Source organism: Excalfactoria chinensis, chromosome 1, assembly GCF_039878825.1.
Source record: "Excalfactoria chinensis isolate bCotChi1 chromosome 1, bCotChi1.hap2, whole genome shotgun sequence".
Taxonomy (NCBI): domain Eukaryota; kingdom Metazoa; phylum Chordata; class Aves; order Galliformes; family Phasianidae; genus Excalfactoria; species Excalfactoria chinensis.
In genome coordinates this window covers 74,180,670-74,198,433 of record NC_092825.1, presented here as the reverse complement: position 1 = coordinate 74,198,433, position 17,764 = coordinate 74,180,670, and the positions used below count along the sequence as shown (strand labels likewise).

General features: G+C 41.1%; 1 protein-coding gene across 1 annotated transcript in view; it reads left to right on the top strand.

The window, feature by feature from the left end:
- CASR (calcium sensing receptor) overlaps positions 1-17,764 on the top strand; it is a 73,415-nt gene that overhangs the window by 34,771 nt on the left and 20,880 nt on the right. The window contains exons 3-4 of the mRNA XM_072343152.1: positions 8,719-9,025; positions 12,315-13,196. Of these exons, the coding sequence (XP_072199253.1) occupies positions 8,719-9,025; positions 12,315-13,196 (1,189 nt within the window). The remainder of the gene's footprint in view (positions 1-8,718; positions 9,026-12,314; positions 13,197-17,764) is intronic.

Below are 17,764 nucleotides of genomic sequence, written 5' to 3'. Positions count from 1 at the left end.
GCAATCCCATACTCAGAGAGTGTTGCTCTGTAAGACATTGAGAAGGTATGGTGTAAATAACAGGAAAAGCAATTTGTAAAGACTGTAGGTGTGTGCGGTAGAGTATCACAAGTAGTATTTGAACAGCAACAGAGAGCAACCCTTGCATTACACAGAGCTGCCAAAACTTAAAGGCACTGATCTATCTGTCCATTCACAGTGGATGTTTGAATAGCATCCAAAAACTAGTTTTCCTAGAAGAAGGACAGAAAGTAAATCTAGTGCCCTTGAGTTTATTTTATTACAGCCATGCCTTGCAAGATAGCTCAGGAGTCAAATTTGGAGATTGTTTACAGTCTGCCTCTCATCTTTACAAACTGTTCAGCCCAAACTGAACATGTATCTGTCCCATTAGGACCTTTGTTTGCAACTCCTTACTCTGTCTTTCCTCACCTGAAGATTTCTCCTCTTCTTTAAACCATGCATATCAGGTTTTGTCCAGATCTCTGGCAGTTATCTCTGGATGGAGAAATAAAAACTGCTTCTCTTATTATGGAGTACTGCCCATTTTTATGGAAAAAAAAAAAAAAAAAAAACATGAGGATTTTTTAACTTTGCAACCCTGTACGTACTACACAACTGGGAACTGACAGAAACTGATTCCAATTGAAATAAATATATATATATATATATATATAAGAGTTGATGTTGAATTTTGCCATGTCCTTGCATGGGAAAACACTTCAGTGTTATAGGACCCCTTCTGTAATCATATGCAAAGAAGTTCATGTCTGGAGTTATTTGGGCCTCTCATCCTAGTACAGTTCTGTTACAATGGTAATGAAGGATTACTGACAGCATTTCTGATACGTCTACAGATCTACAGTGCAGTTTCCCACTATTTTGATGTTGAGCAGAACGTATCCATCTGTTATGAGATCAGCCCCAGATTATTTCTATTTACTATTTTCACAGGAAGTGCATAGAAAGAAGTATAATTAAATAGAAGTTCTTTTGGCTTCTTAATTCCATGCACATTAAAGTCATAAACTGAATATACTTGGAGGTGTTCAAGGCCAGGTTGGATGGGGCCCTGGGCAACCTGATCTAGTTGACATGGAAGTTTGGTGGCCCTGCCAGGCAGGGGGGTTGGAGCTTCATGATCCTTGAGGTCCCTTCCAACCCAGGTCATTCTGTGATTCTGTGAAATATATGTAGAATGCCTACTTCATGATGTGAAAAGTAGCTTGTTTCAGTATTCTTTTCTCACCTGATTCACCATTTTAAAACTGGAATGCTGAAAAGTGATGGAATATTTCAACTTACTGTCTTCTTTACCTGCTCCATGTGGCAGGCAGGTCATGCCAGTATTTGCAGCCTGAATATTTTCTGCCAGCGCTGGGTCAGCATCAGTGATTATCTTGACATGGAAATGCCATTAGAATATACCACAACAGAATCCTCCCCGAGAAGTACTACAAGTGTGTGTTTGCCAAAAGATATGTTAGCTGGGTAGTACTGCCAACAGTAGGCATATTCTGAAAAGCTAGGCCAGCTGTTATGAGGACTCAGTGGGAACACTTTATATGTACCATTTAAACTGCCAAAGGCAACCTCCACCTGAAATTTATGTGGGTAAAATCTGTATTCCTTTTACTGCTACACCAAGAATTTGCAGGTGAGGAGATGACTGAAGAGGCATTTATGACATTTTTCCACACTCTTTCAAGGAGCAGGATAAACTGTCAGTTGATGGCATAACACACACACACAAAGTACTTAATGAAAGGCAAAAAGTTCAGCTGCAGAGGTAATAGCAGCTGCAGTTTGGTCAAAGGGATAATTCAATCACAGATAGCTGGAAGCTCATTCATTGCATATCTTTTCTGGGAAAGGTTAAATTCAGACATACATGACTTTTTGAGAGTATTCATCAGATTTTAATGATGGAATTATTAATCCATGTGACAGTTTATGTACTGTTGCAAGTTGCTTGTTATTGGTGTCTGTTAATTGAGACCAGATATTTTTTCTGAATGGATTTTTTACTTCAAGCAGTGTATAAATCAGTAGATTCCTCTGTCTGAACTTGCACAGAAACCTCATGAGATGGACCATGACCATAAGGGGATCCTTTTTGATTTTGGACTCTATAATTCCCTCTTGGTATTGTGGATGCCCTATTCCTGGAAATGCTCAAGGCCAGGCTGGAGGGGGCCCTTGGCAGCCTAAAATAGCAGCTGGCTACCCTGCCCACAGCAGGGGGTTGGAACTGGATGATCTTTGATATCCCTTCCAACACAAACCATGATTCTATGATTCTGTGGTAAGGTAGTAGTCTAGGAAGGGTTGTGCATGCAGATTCAAAGAACCCAATGCACTCTCCGAGTCACAAGACAGATAGAGTTCATTTTCTTCATTTCTGGTTAGCTGGCTAATCTGGAAAAATCTAGTATTTCCAGAAGAAATACAATAGACTCCAAGTTTTCCCCTTGTGGAATCTCCCCAGGCTTGCAGTGTCCTTTTGTCCTTTTGTAGGACAGCAAACCAGCTAATGGAACCTAAGCTTGCCTATACCCGGCAAATTTGAAAACTTTTCCATACCTCTGACTACTCTTTTTGCACTTTTCTGAGCTTTCTCCTGCTCAGAACTCCATATTGTTTCAAAGCTGAGGCTAACCCATTTTACGTTCACCCCTTTTTAGATGGGCTTTTATCTCTTTTTTACATAGGAAAATATGTCACACATCAAAAGTCAAACAAATTCGACTCTGAGCAGTTTTGAGCAGCAACAAATCATCAGACCATGTGATAATCTCCTTGTGACCAAGAAAATGCCTGAGGGTCCCATTGAAACCCTTCAGGCAGTTTGGCCCAAGTCTTCTGGAGGTCGGTGTCAGGCAGTTTAAGATAATGTGATTCTCCTTCCCTTTGAGAACTGTTCAACCTGATCTGTTTTGTTCGGATGTTTTTCCACATGTAGCCGTGCTTGGTGCCGTATCCATACTCCCAAACATGAACTCTCTAAATAGGTAGGACAGTTCACACTCCATTCTCAATTTTCATACTATTCATATGTTATCTCCTTAGCTCAACTTACAAACCTATTCTGTGTACACTGCACATGATTATTTGAAAAAACATTTCCATTGCTCAGCAGTGATGGGAAAAGGAATGATAATCATCTGTTTACAGCCATTTTTGTGCTGATTCTACTGAAAATGCACCTTCTCACTTTTAAGCAGTGCGTTGTAGAGTCCGAAGTGAAAACTTACTCATGATTTTGCAACACCAAATGTCAGATAGGAGAGAGTGCATTCTGTTTCCTGTGCTTCAGGATTACATACGTGGTTTATTGTTTTAACAACAAAATATCCCGCATTTGATACAAATATACTTTCTGTTTTTGTGTACCTTAGGTGCTGTCACAGCAACATTCCATATAACATTTGCTGATACGTATCTGATGTGCACAGTGGAGACAAAGGCAGCAAAGCAATCCCTGACCCCCATTCCCTACAAGTGCCCACAGAGGCCTGTTCATAACCTGATTCCTCTTTGCTTTCTTGATTTTGGGTAGATAAACAGTTGTGGTGGTATTATCATCAGTGTTATTGTTAGTAGTGCTATTGTTAGTACTATGGCTCAGATTGGCCATGCCCATAGATTCCTCTTCCTGTAATGAACTGTTTGCAGCGTGGATGTATCAATCTAGTCTGCCCTGTGGATATGTTTGCTAATCCTACTGGAGAACTGTATGCTTATCCTGGTGTCCAGATCTTCTCTACCAACATCAAATCATTTCCTTTTTCTCTTTCTCTTCCACCATTTTAACATTTTCTTTGGCCTGCACAATTTCTATAACTGAAGTCCTAACTTTGAAGGGTGGTAAGCAGCTCTGTTTACCTCCTGACTAAAGGAATCTGGCCAACAACAGATCTCTCCTTGCATATTTTAGTAATAGCAGTGGTAGTAGCAGCAATAACAGGTAATTAATGTACTGGAAATGGAGAGAGGACAAAGAAATTAGCATGTGTACAACCACTACAGGAAGAGAAATACTGGTATTTGCTGAGAGGCAAGTGCACCCTTTGCCACCATTCTTGAATAAAGTACATGTCAGATATGGGAGACTAAGTGGAAGCTATTTAGGGTTTTAGTATTCCTTTTTCTCTTCTTCATATTCCTTTGGTTTTGTTTTCATGCCTTGCAGGTGCTGATTATTGAAGCTCATGAATTCACATGAAGTTGTGAATTCATGGCCTGCTCTCCTTCATAGAGACTAACAGTTCTCCATTTCTCCACTGGATCCAGAAAATATGAGCTGTTCTAGCCAAACCAAATAAACCAACAAATGATATATCCATTTTCTCTTCAGGGTTTTGTACAATCATTTGGGTTTGTCATCCTTTGTTTTTTTAAGACTGTCCCTGTGCATTTGGTGGCTTTGGCTGCATCTTACAGATGGGGAAACTTAGGGGACAGCTTGATCAGAGTCCCACTGAAGCCTGATTCCGTTAGTAAAGCCTTTGGATGTTGCAATTTCTGCATGCAAATTACCAGTCAAATTTCTATGTGGCTGAAAGTCCGTGCTAGTGACTAGTCACATGAGTAACACCAGCAGTATAGCACAAGAGGTCAGCTGAATCTGGGTAGCGTGCTTCAAGGTTCAAAGCTGTTTTTACCTATCACTCATGTACACACAAAGCCAGAAGGACTAACATCCTTTCTTGGAGTCTATGGTACAATGGGAAAGAATTTATATGCGCAATTTCCATTCACAGAAATTGCAGGAATCATGAAATCTTGATTCAGTTAGACCAGTTTGGGGGTACTGCGTTCATCTATCTGTATCACTGTTGACTCTGGTGTAGTACTGCTGTAACACTATCAGATAACAAAACCAGACCTTGTCTGAAGGTCTAAGTATTACAGTGAACAGAATGTGGTTTCTTTTTTCTCCATTCTATCTGACCTTCCTTTATGGTTGTCAGCAGAAGTGCAACTGGAGAGAATTGCAGGTCTGCTGTACATACTACTTTGAAGTAAATTGTTAAAGCACTTCAAAAACATTCTGAATCTAGCTCGCAGACAACACTCCCAGCCCCCTTTCCCCTGCAAAAGGATGCCAATCCCCACTGTAACTACAGTACAGACCTAATGCTATAAATGTTCATCAGGAACATTCTGTCAGAAAGGAAAATAAAAGCAGGAACTGATAGATCTCAGGTCAGATACTTCAGAAAGTGAAAGCTCACAATTTCATGAAGCTTCTTTATAGAAATCTTCACCTTGATAATAAAGGCATACCTCAAAACATTTAAAATGACACTCATCTGAAATCTAAAATTTACTCACTCCGTATCCTTAGAATTAAATAATGAACACATTCTTTGAAATCAAGAGGAAGGTAGTCCAGTTCTTACTACTTTTGAAGATTCCACCAGAAATATTCCTGCATTTTAATAATTTATACCAAATCTCGCTGTCAAATGGGCAGAATACTCAATTGAATTTCTGTGTCATACTCCACATCAGTCATTTAAAGTGAGCTGCTTTCAGTTTCAGTTCATGCATACAAGAATGTGTGAAAATTCTCCCAATTGCACTTCCCAACTTCTCAGCAATCTTCTCCTTAAGTACGTAAAATGCCTTTTGTTTTCCTTGATTTACACTGGAAACATGAATATATGTAGGTCAGTCTGAAAGCAATGCTTCCAATTTATTTCCATGAAAACTACAGCGTATACAAAGAAAATAACACTATTTGATATAGCAAATTCTCAGCTACAAAAGGCTATTTTTCAGCGTAGTCACCACCTTTAGCTCCTCTTTTTTACCAGCAGTGAACAAGAGCCTGCATGACACACTCATCTACACCTGTAGAGGTGAGCCACTGTCTCCACTGCTAGAATGCAATCACCACCTCACTGTGCTCACATCCACTGTTTGATTTCCATAAATGTTCAGCAAGTGTTGATGTCAAGGGTGCCACTTTTTTCCACACAGAAGAATTTATTGACGTATCTTTGTTTCGTCTGCACTTCTGGGTGAGACACCATTTGTCAGACTGCCTCTCTGCTGCCATCTTTAACATGGCGACAGTGTGTAACAGAATATTGTTGAGAAGGTTCATCTTCTACTGTCATATCACCAGCGTCCACCTCTGACATTGTTGGCCAACCTAATAAAATATGAGCCATTATTTTTGAAGCAGCCCTCACGGTTCCTTGCTTCAAATCCTATTTTCATTTTATTAAAAATATATGTGAATAAAAAATGCAGCCTTTTAAAAGGAAATGTCATAAAACTCCTCCTTGCTGCCACTCTGATCTTCCCAGAATGCATTACTGTCCACGTGAGGTAGCTTGGGGTGCCTGGCGTATGTTTTCATGTACAGAACATTTACTGCCTCATTCACTATGAGACTTGCCCTTTTATTTCAGATCTCTCCCATTGCCTTTCACTCCCTAATGGTTAAGAAATAGAGCAAAAAGATCTCTGGTGAAATTAAGTTAGATAAATGACCTAAAATTAAACCTTAAATGTGATATATTTAGAATTCCTAATTCCAGATAAATCAGACAAAACACTTCCAATGGGAGTAATGTGGCTGAAGAAACCAGATGTAGGAAACGCATTTTGGAATCAACTCCTTTTACCCAGTAATTAAAAAGTGTTAGGGTCATGTATCTTGGAGATTGAAGGCCATGATTTCATAGAGCTCATCTTTTGAAAACTTCACTTTGGTATGGATATCTTAAAGCATTTTGAAATAGCACTTATCTGTATCCTAAAATCTACCGATTCCAGGGCTCACTGTTTCCCCAGGCTCTGCCAGTTCCTGGTCCCATCAGTTTTTCCAATGAATCTCAAGCATAACAGCTTTAATACCTTCCTGTTTCCAATAACAACCTAAAACTGAACCATAAAACAGCTTCTAATCTGACCTGTAGTACATTACAAAGAAGGGCAGGTGCCAGTTCTATGTCAGTTTAGCCAAACCAGATGAGTTGTCTGAAAATGTAGCAGCTTCACAGATACACAACTGGATGCTTTTTTTGGTAAGTAAAATTTGAAAACACATGTCAAAGGTACTTTTTTTTTTTTTTTTTTTTTTCTGCTTTTCTTGAAGAATCTTCTCTCTATTTTGGGTCAGTGGTTACTCAACATCAGTTTCTATCTCATGTGATGCTCTGAACATAACCCAGGTCCGGGCACACACTCTTGCCCTCACACCCTAGCTCTGGCTTTTCACCATGCACGGCTCAAAGACAGTCATAAAAGACAGCTTCTCCACTTTAGAGAACAGAAAAAGCTTCAAAAAACAGTGTTTCAGTTTCACAGGCCAGCAACATCTGATCTTGTGGCTAAAGCAGGCATATGAGAAAACCATAATAAAGTTAAGTTTTATTCCTTCATGGAAAACAATGAAATACATAACAAGCAGGTTAAGAAGTTATGTTAGAAATTATATTTGTAGCACATCTCTGTTCTCTGGTATAAACAGGTTAACGGTGTCCTTTCTCACTGTAAAGTGTGTGATATGAGACCTACTGTTACAGATCACCAAATTTTCCTGAGTAGAGCTACCAGGCATCCAGCAACATGTCAGTGCTCTTTCTCATCTCACACTGCCTGCCTAAAGCCATCAGAAGCTGGCACACAAGACATTCCTGAGCCCAAGTTCCTGACAGCATCACATTCATGCTTAGCAGACACTGCCATCTGCATTCAGAAACATGTCAAAGGAGCCTGGAAGGCAACCTGATAGGAGAAACTTTATATCAGAGCTTTTGCTAAGGAATTAGAAGACCCAGGTTTAATATCTCATGGAGAGGAACCAGACTTCCAAGCATGCTCTTTTTTGACTTTCTCAGATTCTAGGGGACTTAGAAAAGTTTGTCTCTTCCTCATAACTCCCAAACTGAGCTCCCAAATTGATGAGTTATTTTGGTTTCAACCAGGACAGAGCTGAACTTCATCTGGTATTATGCTGGGTTCTGACTTAAAGAGAAAATGCAATGTTGATAACACACCAGTGGTTTAGTTGGTGCTGAGAAGTGCTGCACAAAGCCAAGAATGTTTCAGTTTCTCAGCTTCTCATACTGTCCTGCCAGTGAAGGGGCTGGGAGGGAACAGAAGCAGGACAGCAGACACCAAATGGCCAAAGGGATATTCCATACCATGTGACATCATGTGAAAAAACTTGAAAACTGAGTGAAATTGACTGGAGGCTGGGACCATCCGCTGCTCTGGAGGTGGGCTGGGGATCAGTCAGCAGGTGGTCACCAATTATGTCATGCATCACTTCTTTTGTAAATATATATACATATATTTATATAAAATTATCATTACTATTATTTCTGTCTTTCTTTTATGCCTTAGTAAACAGTTTTTATTTCAGCCTACAAGTTCTACTTCTTTCTTTCCCATTCTATCCCCCATCTCACTGGAAGCAAAAAGCTGTGTGGTGCTGAGCTGCTGCCAGGTCAAACCACAACATGAGCTGAAAAGCAGAACAAAACCCTCTAGCATATGCATACTTTTTTTGTAACCACTGAAGACAAAAGCAAAACTTTGTAGATTCAGAAGGATGCAAGACTGAGGTAGATAGCATAAGCTGCTTTTGCCTTTCCATCTGGAATCCGTCATTCACTTTTGTCTCAGCCCTGGTTTCCCCTTCTATGTTTCCCTCTTTCTCACTCCATTTTATTTTTGTTTGTTTCACTCACCTAGGTATAATTTCCGAGGCTTCCGCTGGCTCCAGGCTATGATCTTTGCCATAGAAGAAATAAATAATAGCCCAAATCTCCTTCCCAACATGACTTTGGGATACAGGATATTTGACACTTGCAATACAGTCTCTAAAGCCCTTGAGGCCACTCTGAGTTTTGTGGCCCAGAACAAGATAGACTCCTTGAACCTGGATGAATTCTGCAACTGCTCAGAACACATCCCTTCCACCATTGCAGTCGTGGGGGCAACCGGCTCTGGGGTTTCCACCGCTGTGGCCAATCTGCTGGGACTCTTTTACATACCTCAGGTATGCCTTCACTTGTCTTGCTTACGTTACAGAAGTACCCTGCCTCTTTGCTCTGGGATATTGCTTCTTGGAAAGGGCTAAATGATGGAGAGCTGCATGTACGTGCTCTGACTTTGTTTCAAACAAAAGAAGGTTTGGAAATGCAGGGGCCCTAACTATATACAATAACTGAACACACTTGGAGGGCTAAACGGTAAGACAACTGTGAGAATCACTGGCTTTCGGGAGGGGACAGTGGTTTCTGTGATAGAAAACAGTCTATTTCCCTCCAAATTTACTGTGTCAATTTTAAATGAATTATTTTATTAGGAAAAGGTGCAAGTCTTCAGTCTCATGCTTGTCAGATACGCATTTGGGCCAGTACAGGTACATGCAGTAGCTGTGCTGGATTCTCCATTCTGCTCTTTGCCACACACCAGAAGGTCTCAGTGGAGCCCTCCATGGCTTTAGTTTTTGCCACATCACACAGATCCTCAAAGACAGAGAGGATATAAAATGTGTGTCTTTTCTTATGGCAGGAATATGACTTCCTAGAAATTTGTAATCCCCTAACACAAAGATTACCAATTGGCCAGTGACAGCATCCAGCCAAACAGCAACCTAGCCTAGGAGGCAGGTAGAGGTTTAGGTTCAGAGAAAGGTAGATACTAAGAGGCTCAGTCTGCAAACACTGGTAATTTAGACAAGTCATTGGCAGCTGCCAACTACAACAGCTTAGTTGTGACGTTAATACACTGTATTGGCTCTTCAGTCAAGCCCACCTCCCACAGAACAGACTTCATTCCTTGCCAGTCATTCCTACACCCTCCAGCATCTCTGATTTTTCAAGTAGGTGACCTGTAAAGCAGTTGCCTCTGCTGATAATGTGCTTTGAAGGGTTCTTCAGGGCTGACCCACTTTTCCTTTGACCTAGGATCTCAAAAATGAAGTTGTAAGAGTTTGTGGCTATGTCCCACCTTGTTTCTGGCTTATCTGTGTGGTGGTGTAGTTATGCCAGCTTCTGTTGACTTTAGTGGGACTGGGAAGAGCATCCACAGTCCTATGCTTTTATTTAGCAAAGGTGTTGCTCTGCCCAGACCCTAAGCAGAGTATGAGGCAGTCGTATTGTAGCCTAATGTTGCATCTACTGCTTTTAGATTTTCACAGAGTGCCTTTTATGTAAAGTAATAGCTTTCATCAGTTTAGATGTTGCCCTGTGTAGCCTAACACTTCCAGTTCCCCTTCTGAATTGTGCAGAGGTGGCAGGAATTACAGGAGAGGCCAGGAATTACAGGACAAGATCGTGTCACACTGTGCTCTCAAGTCTGTCATGAGAGGATAGCTCTTCATTTCAGACAGGGCTCCAATTCCCATCTCTAGCACAAATGAAGAAGGAAGGATCCTTCCTTGCCTGGTGAACAGTAGCATATCCTGTCTGTTCAGTATTATCAGTTTCATTCCCTTACAGAAATACTAGGAAGTGGAGATTGGGTCTCTGAACAGGACAAGAATGGTTTAAGCTATGACCAACAACTGCTGCCTAGATATTGCTCAGAGAAGCACTGTAAGGTGGTGTGTAATAAGCCCTATGGTGACAATTTAAAGCATACTATTAATTTACACGTCCCATTAGCATATGAGCAAGGGCTGCTGAGAAGGGTTGGTGACAGAGTATAGAAGATGTTGGCAGTTTTCAGACCTCTCCTCTGAACAGGGAATAATGTTTGTGCTGCAGGGAAGTAGCCTTATCTAGTGGTTACAGAAACTTAGAGGTAGAGGTCAGGAGGTTCAGTTCTCTGCATGGAATGAAACTGCGACCAGGTGGCTGAAGTTTGACAGCTGAAAGCAGGCTTCTAAAGTGGGAGCTGTTGGGCAGCATTAGAATATGCATTATCGCTGCCATTTATAGCGAGGCCATTAGCAAATCCTTGCTTAATAGACCCTACATTTCAGTGTAAGTTGTAAGTATATTTTACAATTAATGAAGGCTTATTACTCATTTTGCTGACATGGAAACTGAAAATGCTATGGTTTCTGTTCTACTTCTTACAGTCTTATTTTGGTGTACCCTGTAGAGTTTCTAGTAGTTAGGAATAAGGGATCTCATTAAAAATAGGCTTTTCCATATTTAGAGTGAATACCAGGACAAGCTTAAACTGGAAGCTCCCAAAAAAATGGGTGCTAGTAATGTTGGGAAAGCCACTGTAACTTCATCTGAGGTCACCTCCTTTGGTGCGTCCAGTTCTGGCTTTTGTACACTAAAATACCCAGAGAGGAAATTCAGCTGCTGGGTCTCTTACAGCATCTGCAGGAGTAGGCTTCCTCACTCGTATTTCCTGATTCAGGGCTGTGGGAGAGTAGTTAAGGGCAGGAGCATGACCAGGGGAAAGTGTGGCTCTGTAAAAGGATGATTTGTTCTTGTGGCCATCGAAACTGCACTGGCAAATCTCCTTCTTTTCTTTCTTGCAGAAACACTAAATGCCAGAGTTTAAGGAAGAGATAAGGTTTTATATAAATTTCCACTTTGTACAAAATGAACTGTTTATAGAAGATTTTTCAAAGTGAGAGGCAGTCCTAAAGAGTTCAGATACCAATGTCGAAATGCAAAGATAAGTGAGATTTAAAAATTCTTCAGATCTTTAAATTATTCTCTTTGGGGCTTTATTGTTTCCCTACTTGTAGAAAATCCGAGTTATATCTTAAAAGCATATGGCACTTGTTCTAATCAGGAAAAAGAAAACGTTTCTTGATAGCTTTAGGAAAGAAAATGAAATCCCATTTTCTGTTAAAATACAGTGACTCTTGGAGTGTGAAATCCTACTGGCTTCTTTAGAGATTCTGGTCAGCAATCAGGAATCATACTATTGACAGCATTACTGTACCAGTCCCCATGGTTAAGGCCACTGATGCATGTCATGTTTTTCTTACTTCGTCTGGCAGGGTTTTATGTAACAGGCTCAGGTTCCTGATGGAGCCTGTTTAAAGATGGGGACAGAAGTGCTGCCCATAGCTCACCTACTTGCCATTCCCCCAGGCTAGTGTCAGTGTCTCTCCTTGATCCTTGGCCTTACAGGAGGGCAGATGCTTGCTCCAGCCCCTCAGGCCTGGGCAGCTGCTCCCATATGTGTGTCTTAGGACACCCACGTGTACAACCACAGGCTAAGAGGATGTGGCTGACAGTGAGGTGCCAGCTTTCCCTTCTTCTCTTCCAAGGTTACATAGCTTGACAGTGATGCTAGGTAAACATACACATTTTGTGCCCAGGCACTTCACTTTGTGGTCTGTTTTCTTGTTCTCTGCACTCTCACAGGTCAGCTATGCCTCATCCAGTCGCCTCTTGAGCAACAAGAACCAGTTCAAGTCCTTCCTCCGCACAATCCCCAATGATGAGCATCAGGCCACTGCAATGGCAGACATCATTGAATACTTCCGCTGGAACTGGGTGGGAACGATTGCAGCTGATGATGACTACGGCCGGCCAGGGATTGAAAAGTTTCGGGAGGAGGCCGAGGAGAGAGATATCTGCATTGATTTTAGTGAGCTCATCTCCCAGTACTCAGATGAAGAAGAGATTCAGCAGGTGGTGGAGGTCATCCAGAACTCCACAGCACGAGTGATCGTGGTTTTCTCCAGCGGACCAGACCTGGAACCCCTCATCAAAGAGATTGTCAGGCGAAATATCACTGGCAAGATCTGGCTGGCAAGTGAAGCCTGGGCCAGTTCGTCCCTGATAGCCATGCCAGAGTTCTTCCGTGTCATTGGCAGCACCATTGGGTTTGCACTGAAGGCAGGCCAGATCCCAGGCTTTCGTGAGTTCCTGCAGAAGGTACATCCCAAGAAGTCTGCCAACAATGGTTTTGCCAAGGAGTTTTGGGAAGAGACATTTAACTGCTATCTCCCCAGTGAGTCCAAAAATTCTCCAGCTTCAGCTTCCTTTCACAAGGCCCACGAAGAGGGCTTGGGAGCTGGAAATGGTACGGCTGCCTTCCGACCGCCATGCACAGGTGATGAGAACATCACCAGTGTGGAGACACCGTACATGGACTTCACACACTTACGGATATCCTATAATGTATATTTGGCAGTATATTCTATTGCTCACGCTTTGCAGGATATATATACTTGTACCCCCGGGAAAGGACTTTTCACTAATGGATCCTGTGCAGACATTAAGAAGGTTGAGGCCTGGCAGGTAAGTCCTTTGTCAGTATTAAAACGTGCCTAAGCAATATGTTCATAGAAAAAAAAAAAAAAAGAAAAAGAAAAAAATAGCTGTTCTGGAGCACCTCCAGGCTACCTGGGGAGGAATGACATTCACTGTGCTGGGTCTCAGACACACAAACAGGCTCCTGAGATTTTGCATATAACTGGTGGAAAGTTAGGTGCTTGCTTCCACCTTGCACTGAATGTAATTTTTGTTAGGTTCGCCTGCAGTAGAAAAGGTTTAAATTAAGCTAAATTTTCTTATACTTGCAACAGACCAAAAGTGCACACACAGACAATTACCGTGGCCAGGCTGACGCAAGGTAACTTGATCATATATTGAGCCCTTACATAAACAAGAGGGCCTGCAGAGAACACATAAACAAGGAAAACAGTTTGTCGAGTTCATTTTCTTTGGCAAGTTCTACAGGTTTTGCAATCCCACAGCAATTTTCCATACAGGCCACATTTTTTTTTCCATAGTTTTCAGCTTGTATAGGATCAAACTAAAGCAGACCAAATAATGAAGGAAAATAATGAGCGGATACTGGGCGAATAACAGAGCTGCTCTGATTTGGCAGCTGTATTTGTGAACTAACAAAATGATACTAACAACACATTCAGTAATTCAGTCGATACGTTCTGCTCTGTGGCGCATATGATACTCTGGCATTCTGTCTTCTGATCCCTTATGAATAATCTACACCCTATGATGTGTTTGACTGTGCTGTCTGATGTTAAATTCAGGCTAACGAATGAAGACATGCCAAATATGCAGCAAATTTATTTGCCCTGTTCCAGTCATCACATAAAACTTGGATCCAAACAAATCTGAAATCACTGGTGAATGCAAAGAGTACCACATCCCTGTTTGCTTGTGTAATTCCCTGTGTTTGGGATAGTTTAAGCAAAGCAGAAGCTACCCATACCACAGACTTTGGCTCAGGATTTGCATATGTATAAACTGCAGTTCAGTTTCCATCTAGCATCAGTCAATATATAAACATCTGTAAAACCAAAGCAAATGGTTTTGTCTTGAAATCTGCACTGTTTATCACTAGGTATCCAATTCAGGTTTGCCAAAGCAACTCTACTTGGAGTTGGCGAGTGCAGGATTTGATTCTGGTGAAGGGTAGTTCTGCAATTGCTGGTTCAGATGTTTCTGTCTTTTAATGCTGTTCTACTTTTCAGCAGCATACTAGTAGAACTGAGTAAGTCATAGACAGACTTAGCTTTCACTTGTATCAGAAAAATGTTCCAGAATAAATATTCATTCTCTCATGCCTTGTCACTCTGGAAAGTAAAAATAGCGGGATGTTCACACCACACCAAAGGAACGTGTTTGTTGAGGATTATAAAATAGGAAAGAAAATTTGAGTTAACTTTTGGGTTTTTTCTTTTGTTTATTTTTGTTTGAATGGTTTTTGTTTATTGGCTTATTTATTTATTTATTTATTTATTTATTTTTACTTTCCTTTTCTTGTCTGGTGCTGATGGGTGGCTATATCAAAATGTAAGCAGCGTGATCCAGGCTTCCTGCCTCGAAGTAGGGATCAGCACCAAGTGAACAGGACTGGGTGCAAATTGCAGGTCCTATAAAAGAAGCAGGGTATTTGAAATACCCACCATTATGTGGTGTTTAGTATCAAGCTCGTTTGATATTTATGTGGGTTTTTTTCATTTCATTTCCACATCAAACATGAGAATAGTGGGTAAATGGCAAGTTTGTGTACACACCTACTTCACATCAGGTATTGCGGCTCATTCCCCTTGGGAAGCTTTCCTCAGTCATGGGAGGGTAATGAGTTCACCTCCTGATATTGCATCCTCCAGCATCTGCAGGGAGCAGTTCTGAACAACTGCTGTGTAAGACTGAAGAAAACCTTGCTGCAGAACTTAACCTCATTCACAGCAGTTCTGCAGGTGATCGGTGCCTGCTGATCCCCTTCCTCACAACTGGTTCAAGAGTCTGAACAGAAAGCAATCTGAGGGAGCAAGGAAAGCATTGGGAAGCCTCAATAAACAGAGACTAGAGGCAGCAGTGTATTAAATCCATGACCAGGTGGTGTGTGTGACAGATAAGGTGATCCCTGTGAACTCGTGGTTCCATTAGCCTCTGAACTCCTTCCCATGGTTGTCTTTGCTAGTGAGTCAGTGGCTGGCAAGGACAAACAGTGTGCTCTGCAATTTAATTGTGTAGCATTCAAATTTGTTTATTTTGAGTGGTCTTATCTCATTAACTCATAGGATTTATTTTTTGTTCTGATAACTGCAAACATTTTATACTCAGAATACAAACCTTTTGGAGGAACTGTTTTATATACTTGTTGGAGAGTGTTTGTGTGGCTTTTTATATAGAAATAATACTTGTTACCTCAGTGATCTGTTCCCTTGAACTGGATAGCAAGAAGCCTAGCACAGTTTCTGTCAGCCAGCTAGATTGGGTGTAGTTCTCCTACTACAGATTCACAACCTACAGTTTCAGAGAGCTCGTTGTATGTTTCACCACAGGGATCATGGGGTTTTATGTCTCCCAAGCTGAAATATCATGTGTGTGAGTGTTCTTCTTGGTGTCTGTGTATACAATACAGAATAACCTGTATGCAATTTGACAAGACTCAGGCTCATCTACAGTGTATGTAACAGTAAAAGCGCAGTAACTCTAGTAGGGTTCAGAGTCCTTTAGTGAAAATGGGAAAAGTGGCTCTTCTATACTCTGTATAAAGCTGTAGACTTTACTGCTAGGTCTAAGATACTGTTACTCTGAGCAACCTATGTGCCTGCATCTGTAACATTTTAAGAACCTACCATAGTGCAAGACAGAATGTGCACACTGAGCTGTACAAGGTATAGGTAAAAAACAGATTGTATTCTCTATGTGTTCTGATAGCTGTGCTGGGCCCTGCATGATGTTCAACAAGATGAACTTCATTCCTTATTTTTGCAGCATTTTGTTTTGTAACAAACAGGTGCAGGACAATCCAGAACAAAATACCTAAGCAATTTCTGTCACGTTTAGAAAAGGCAATACACAAAACACTTAAGTATTGAAGTGCATTATTACACTTAGAACAACAGAAATAAACCTCATACAAGGACTGCTCTATCTCTTACTACTAGGCCTGGATTCTCATTCACTGGTGAGCTGTGAATTTTTTTAGGAGAGTCTGTTGAGCGGAGCTAGTTCTTTTTGTTTCTGTGGTTCAGGGATTTGTCTTCCTCCCAAATCAGACTCCGCCATTAGCTACAGAAAAGCAGTGAGACAGTATGGCAAGGGCTGGGGACATGGGCTTAAGCCTCCTGTACCAAAGCCTTTTCTTCCCTGCCTCTTTGTCCCATCTCTGTAACAGCTCAAGCAGTCTGCTATTACAGTATTACTCCCCTTAACATCTTTGATAGAGAAGCCCATATCTCTGAACAAATAGCTGATAGGCCTCCCTCTTGCTTCACAGTAATAACACTGCAATTCAGTGGGAAAGACAGGTTCTTGAGAAGGCAAAAAGTGCACAGTCACAGGGTCACGGAGTCCTCAGATGGACCCTCGGGGAATTTTCAAGTTGTGGTTACAATGGAGTCTGTGAACTTTGGCAAGTTCATGGATGAAAAATGAGATAGCTCTTCTAGTCACCAAGGCAAAGCATCCTGCACATGCTGAAAAATGTGCTGTCCAAATGATTGAGGATGCACTTATGTAAATTATTCTACACGTAGAAATCCAATTGTTCTCAGACTTGGTGAAAAATTGCCATATGCTTTTCCACATAAGAAAAAAAAATCCAATACAAGTTGGCTTAACTTAGCAACAATTGAAGTCTTTTATTACAGGGATGTGCACCTCCCAGGCAGCAGTTCCTTCCTCCGTGCTGTTGATACCCATTTTGAAGAGATAAAAATGGATTGGTACCTTCTCCAACTTTGCATTTAGGTGTATCTCTCTGGCTGTCAATTGATTCTGCAAGGCTTTAAAGAAGTGAGTGTTTCCTGAGATAACATACATCTGCACGGAGTTTTGAGCCTAGTGGCTTATCTAATCAATTTTGTATCTGTTGAACTATATAGACCTGTCTGCACGATTAAAATGGTGTAGTAAAAACAACTGCTTAGTGGGGTAGAGAGTGAAACAATATCAGAACAGACATTTAACTAAAGCTGGTGTGAAATCTGGTCATTTGGGAAGACTTTCTACGAAAAACAGAGGCAGCTGCTGAATATCAAGCAATTGGAAAGGCTTATATAATGGGTACCGAAAATGAGCTGAAGATATATTTGTTATGAACAGAGTGTCAGTCATTTCAACAGTGTGACTTTGTTGTAGGAGACCAAATTAAGAGGGAGACTATCTGAGCCACACAGAGAAATGTACAGGTCAGTACAGCAAACAGCTGTTTTCCCACAAGGGCAAAAATAGATGATTTCCTATTCATCAGTTTGCAGAAAACAACTTGCCACCAGCTGAGAACATCATTTGTGATCTCTTCAACAAGGCAGACAATAATTGGAGTATTGTTTAGATTCTCAGATGCTGAAATGAGAACCTTAATAAACTTTATTAAAGAG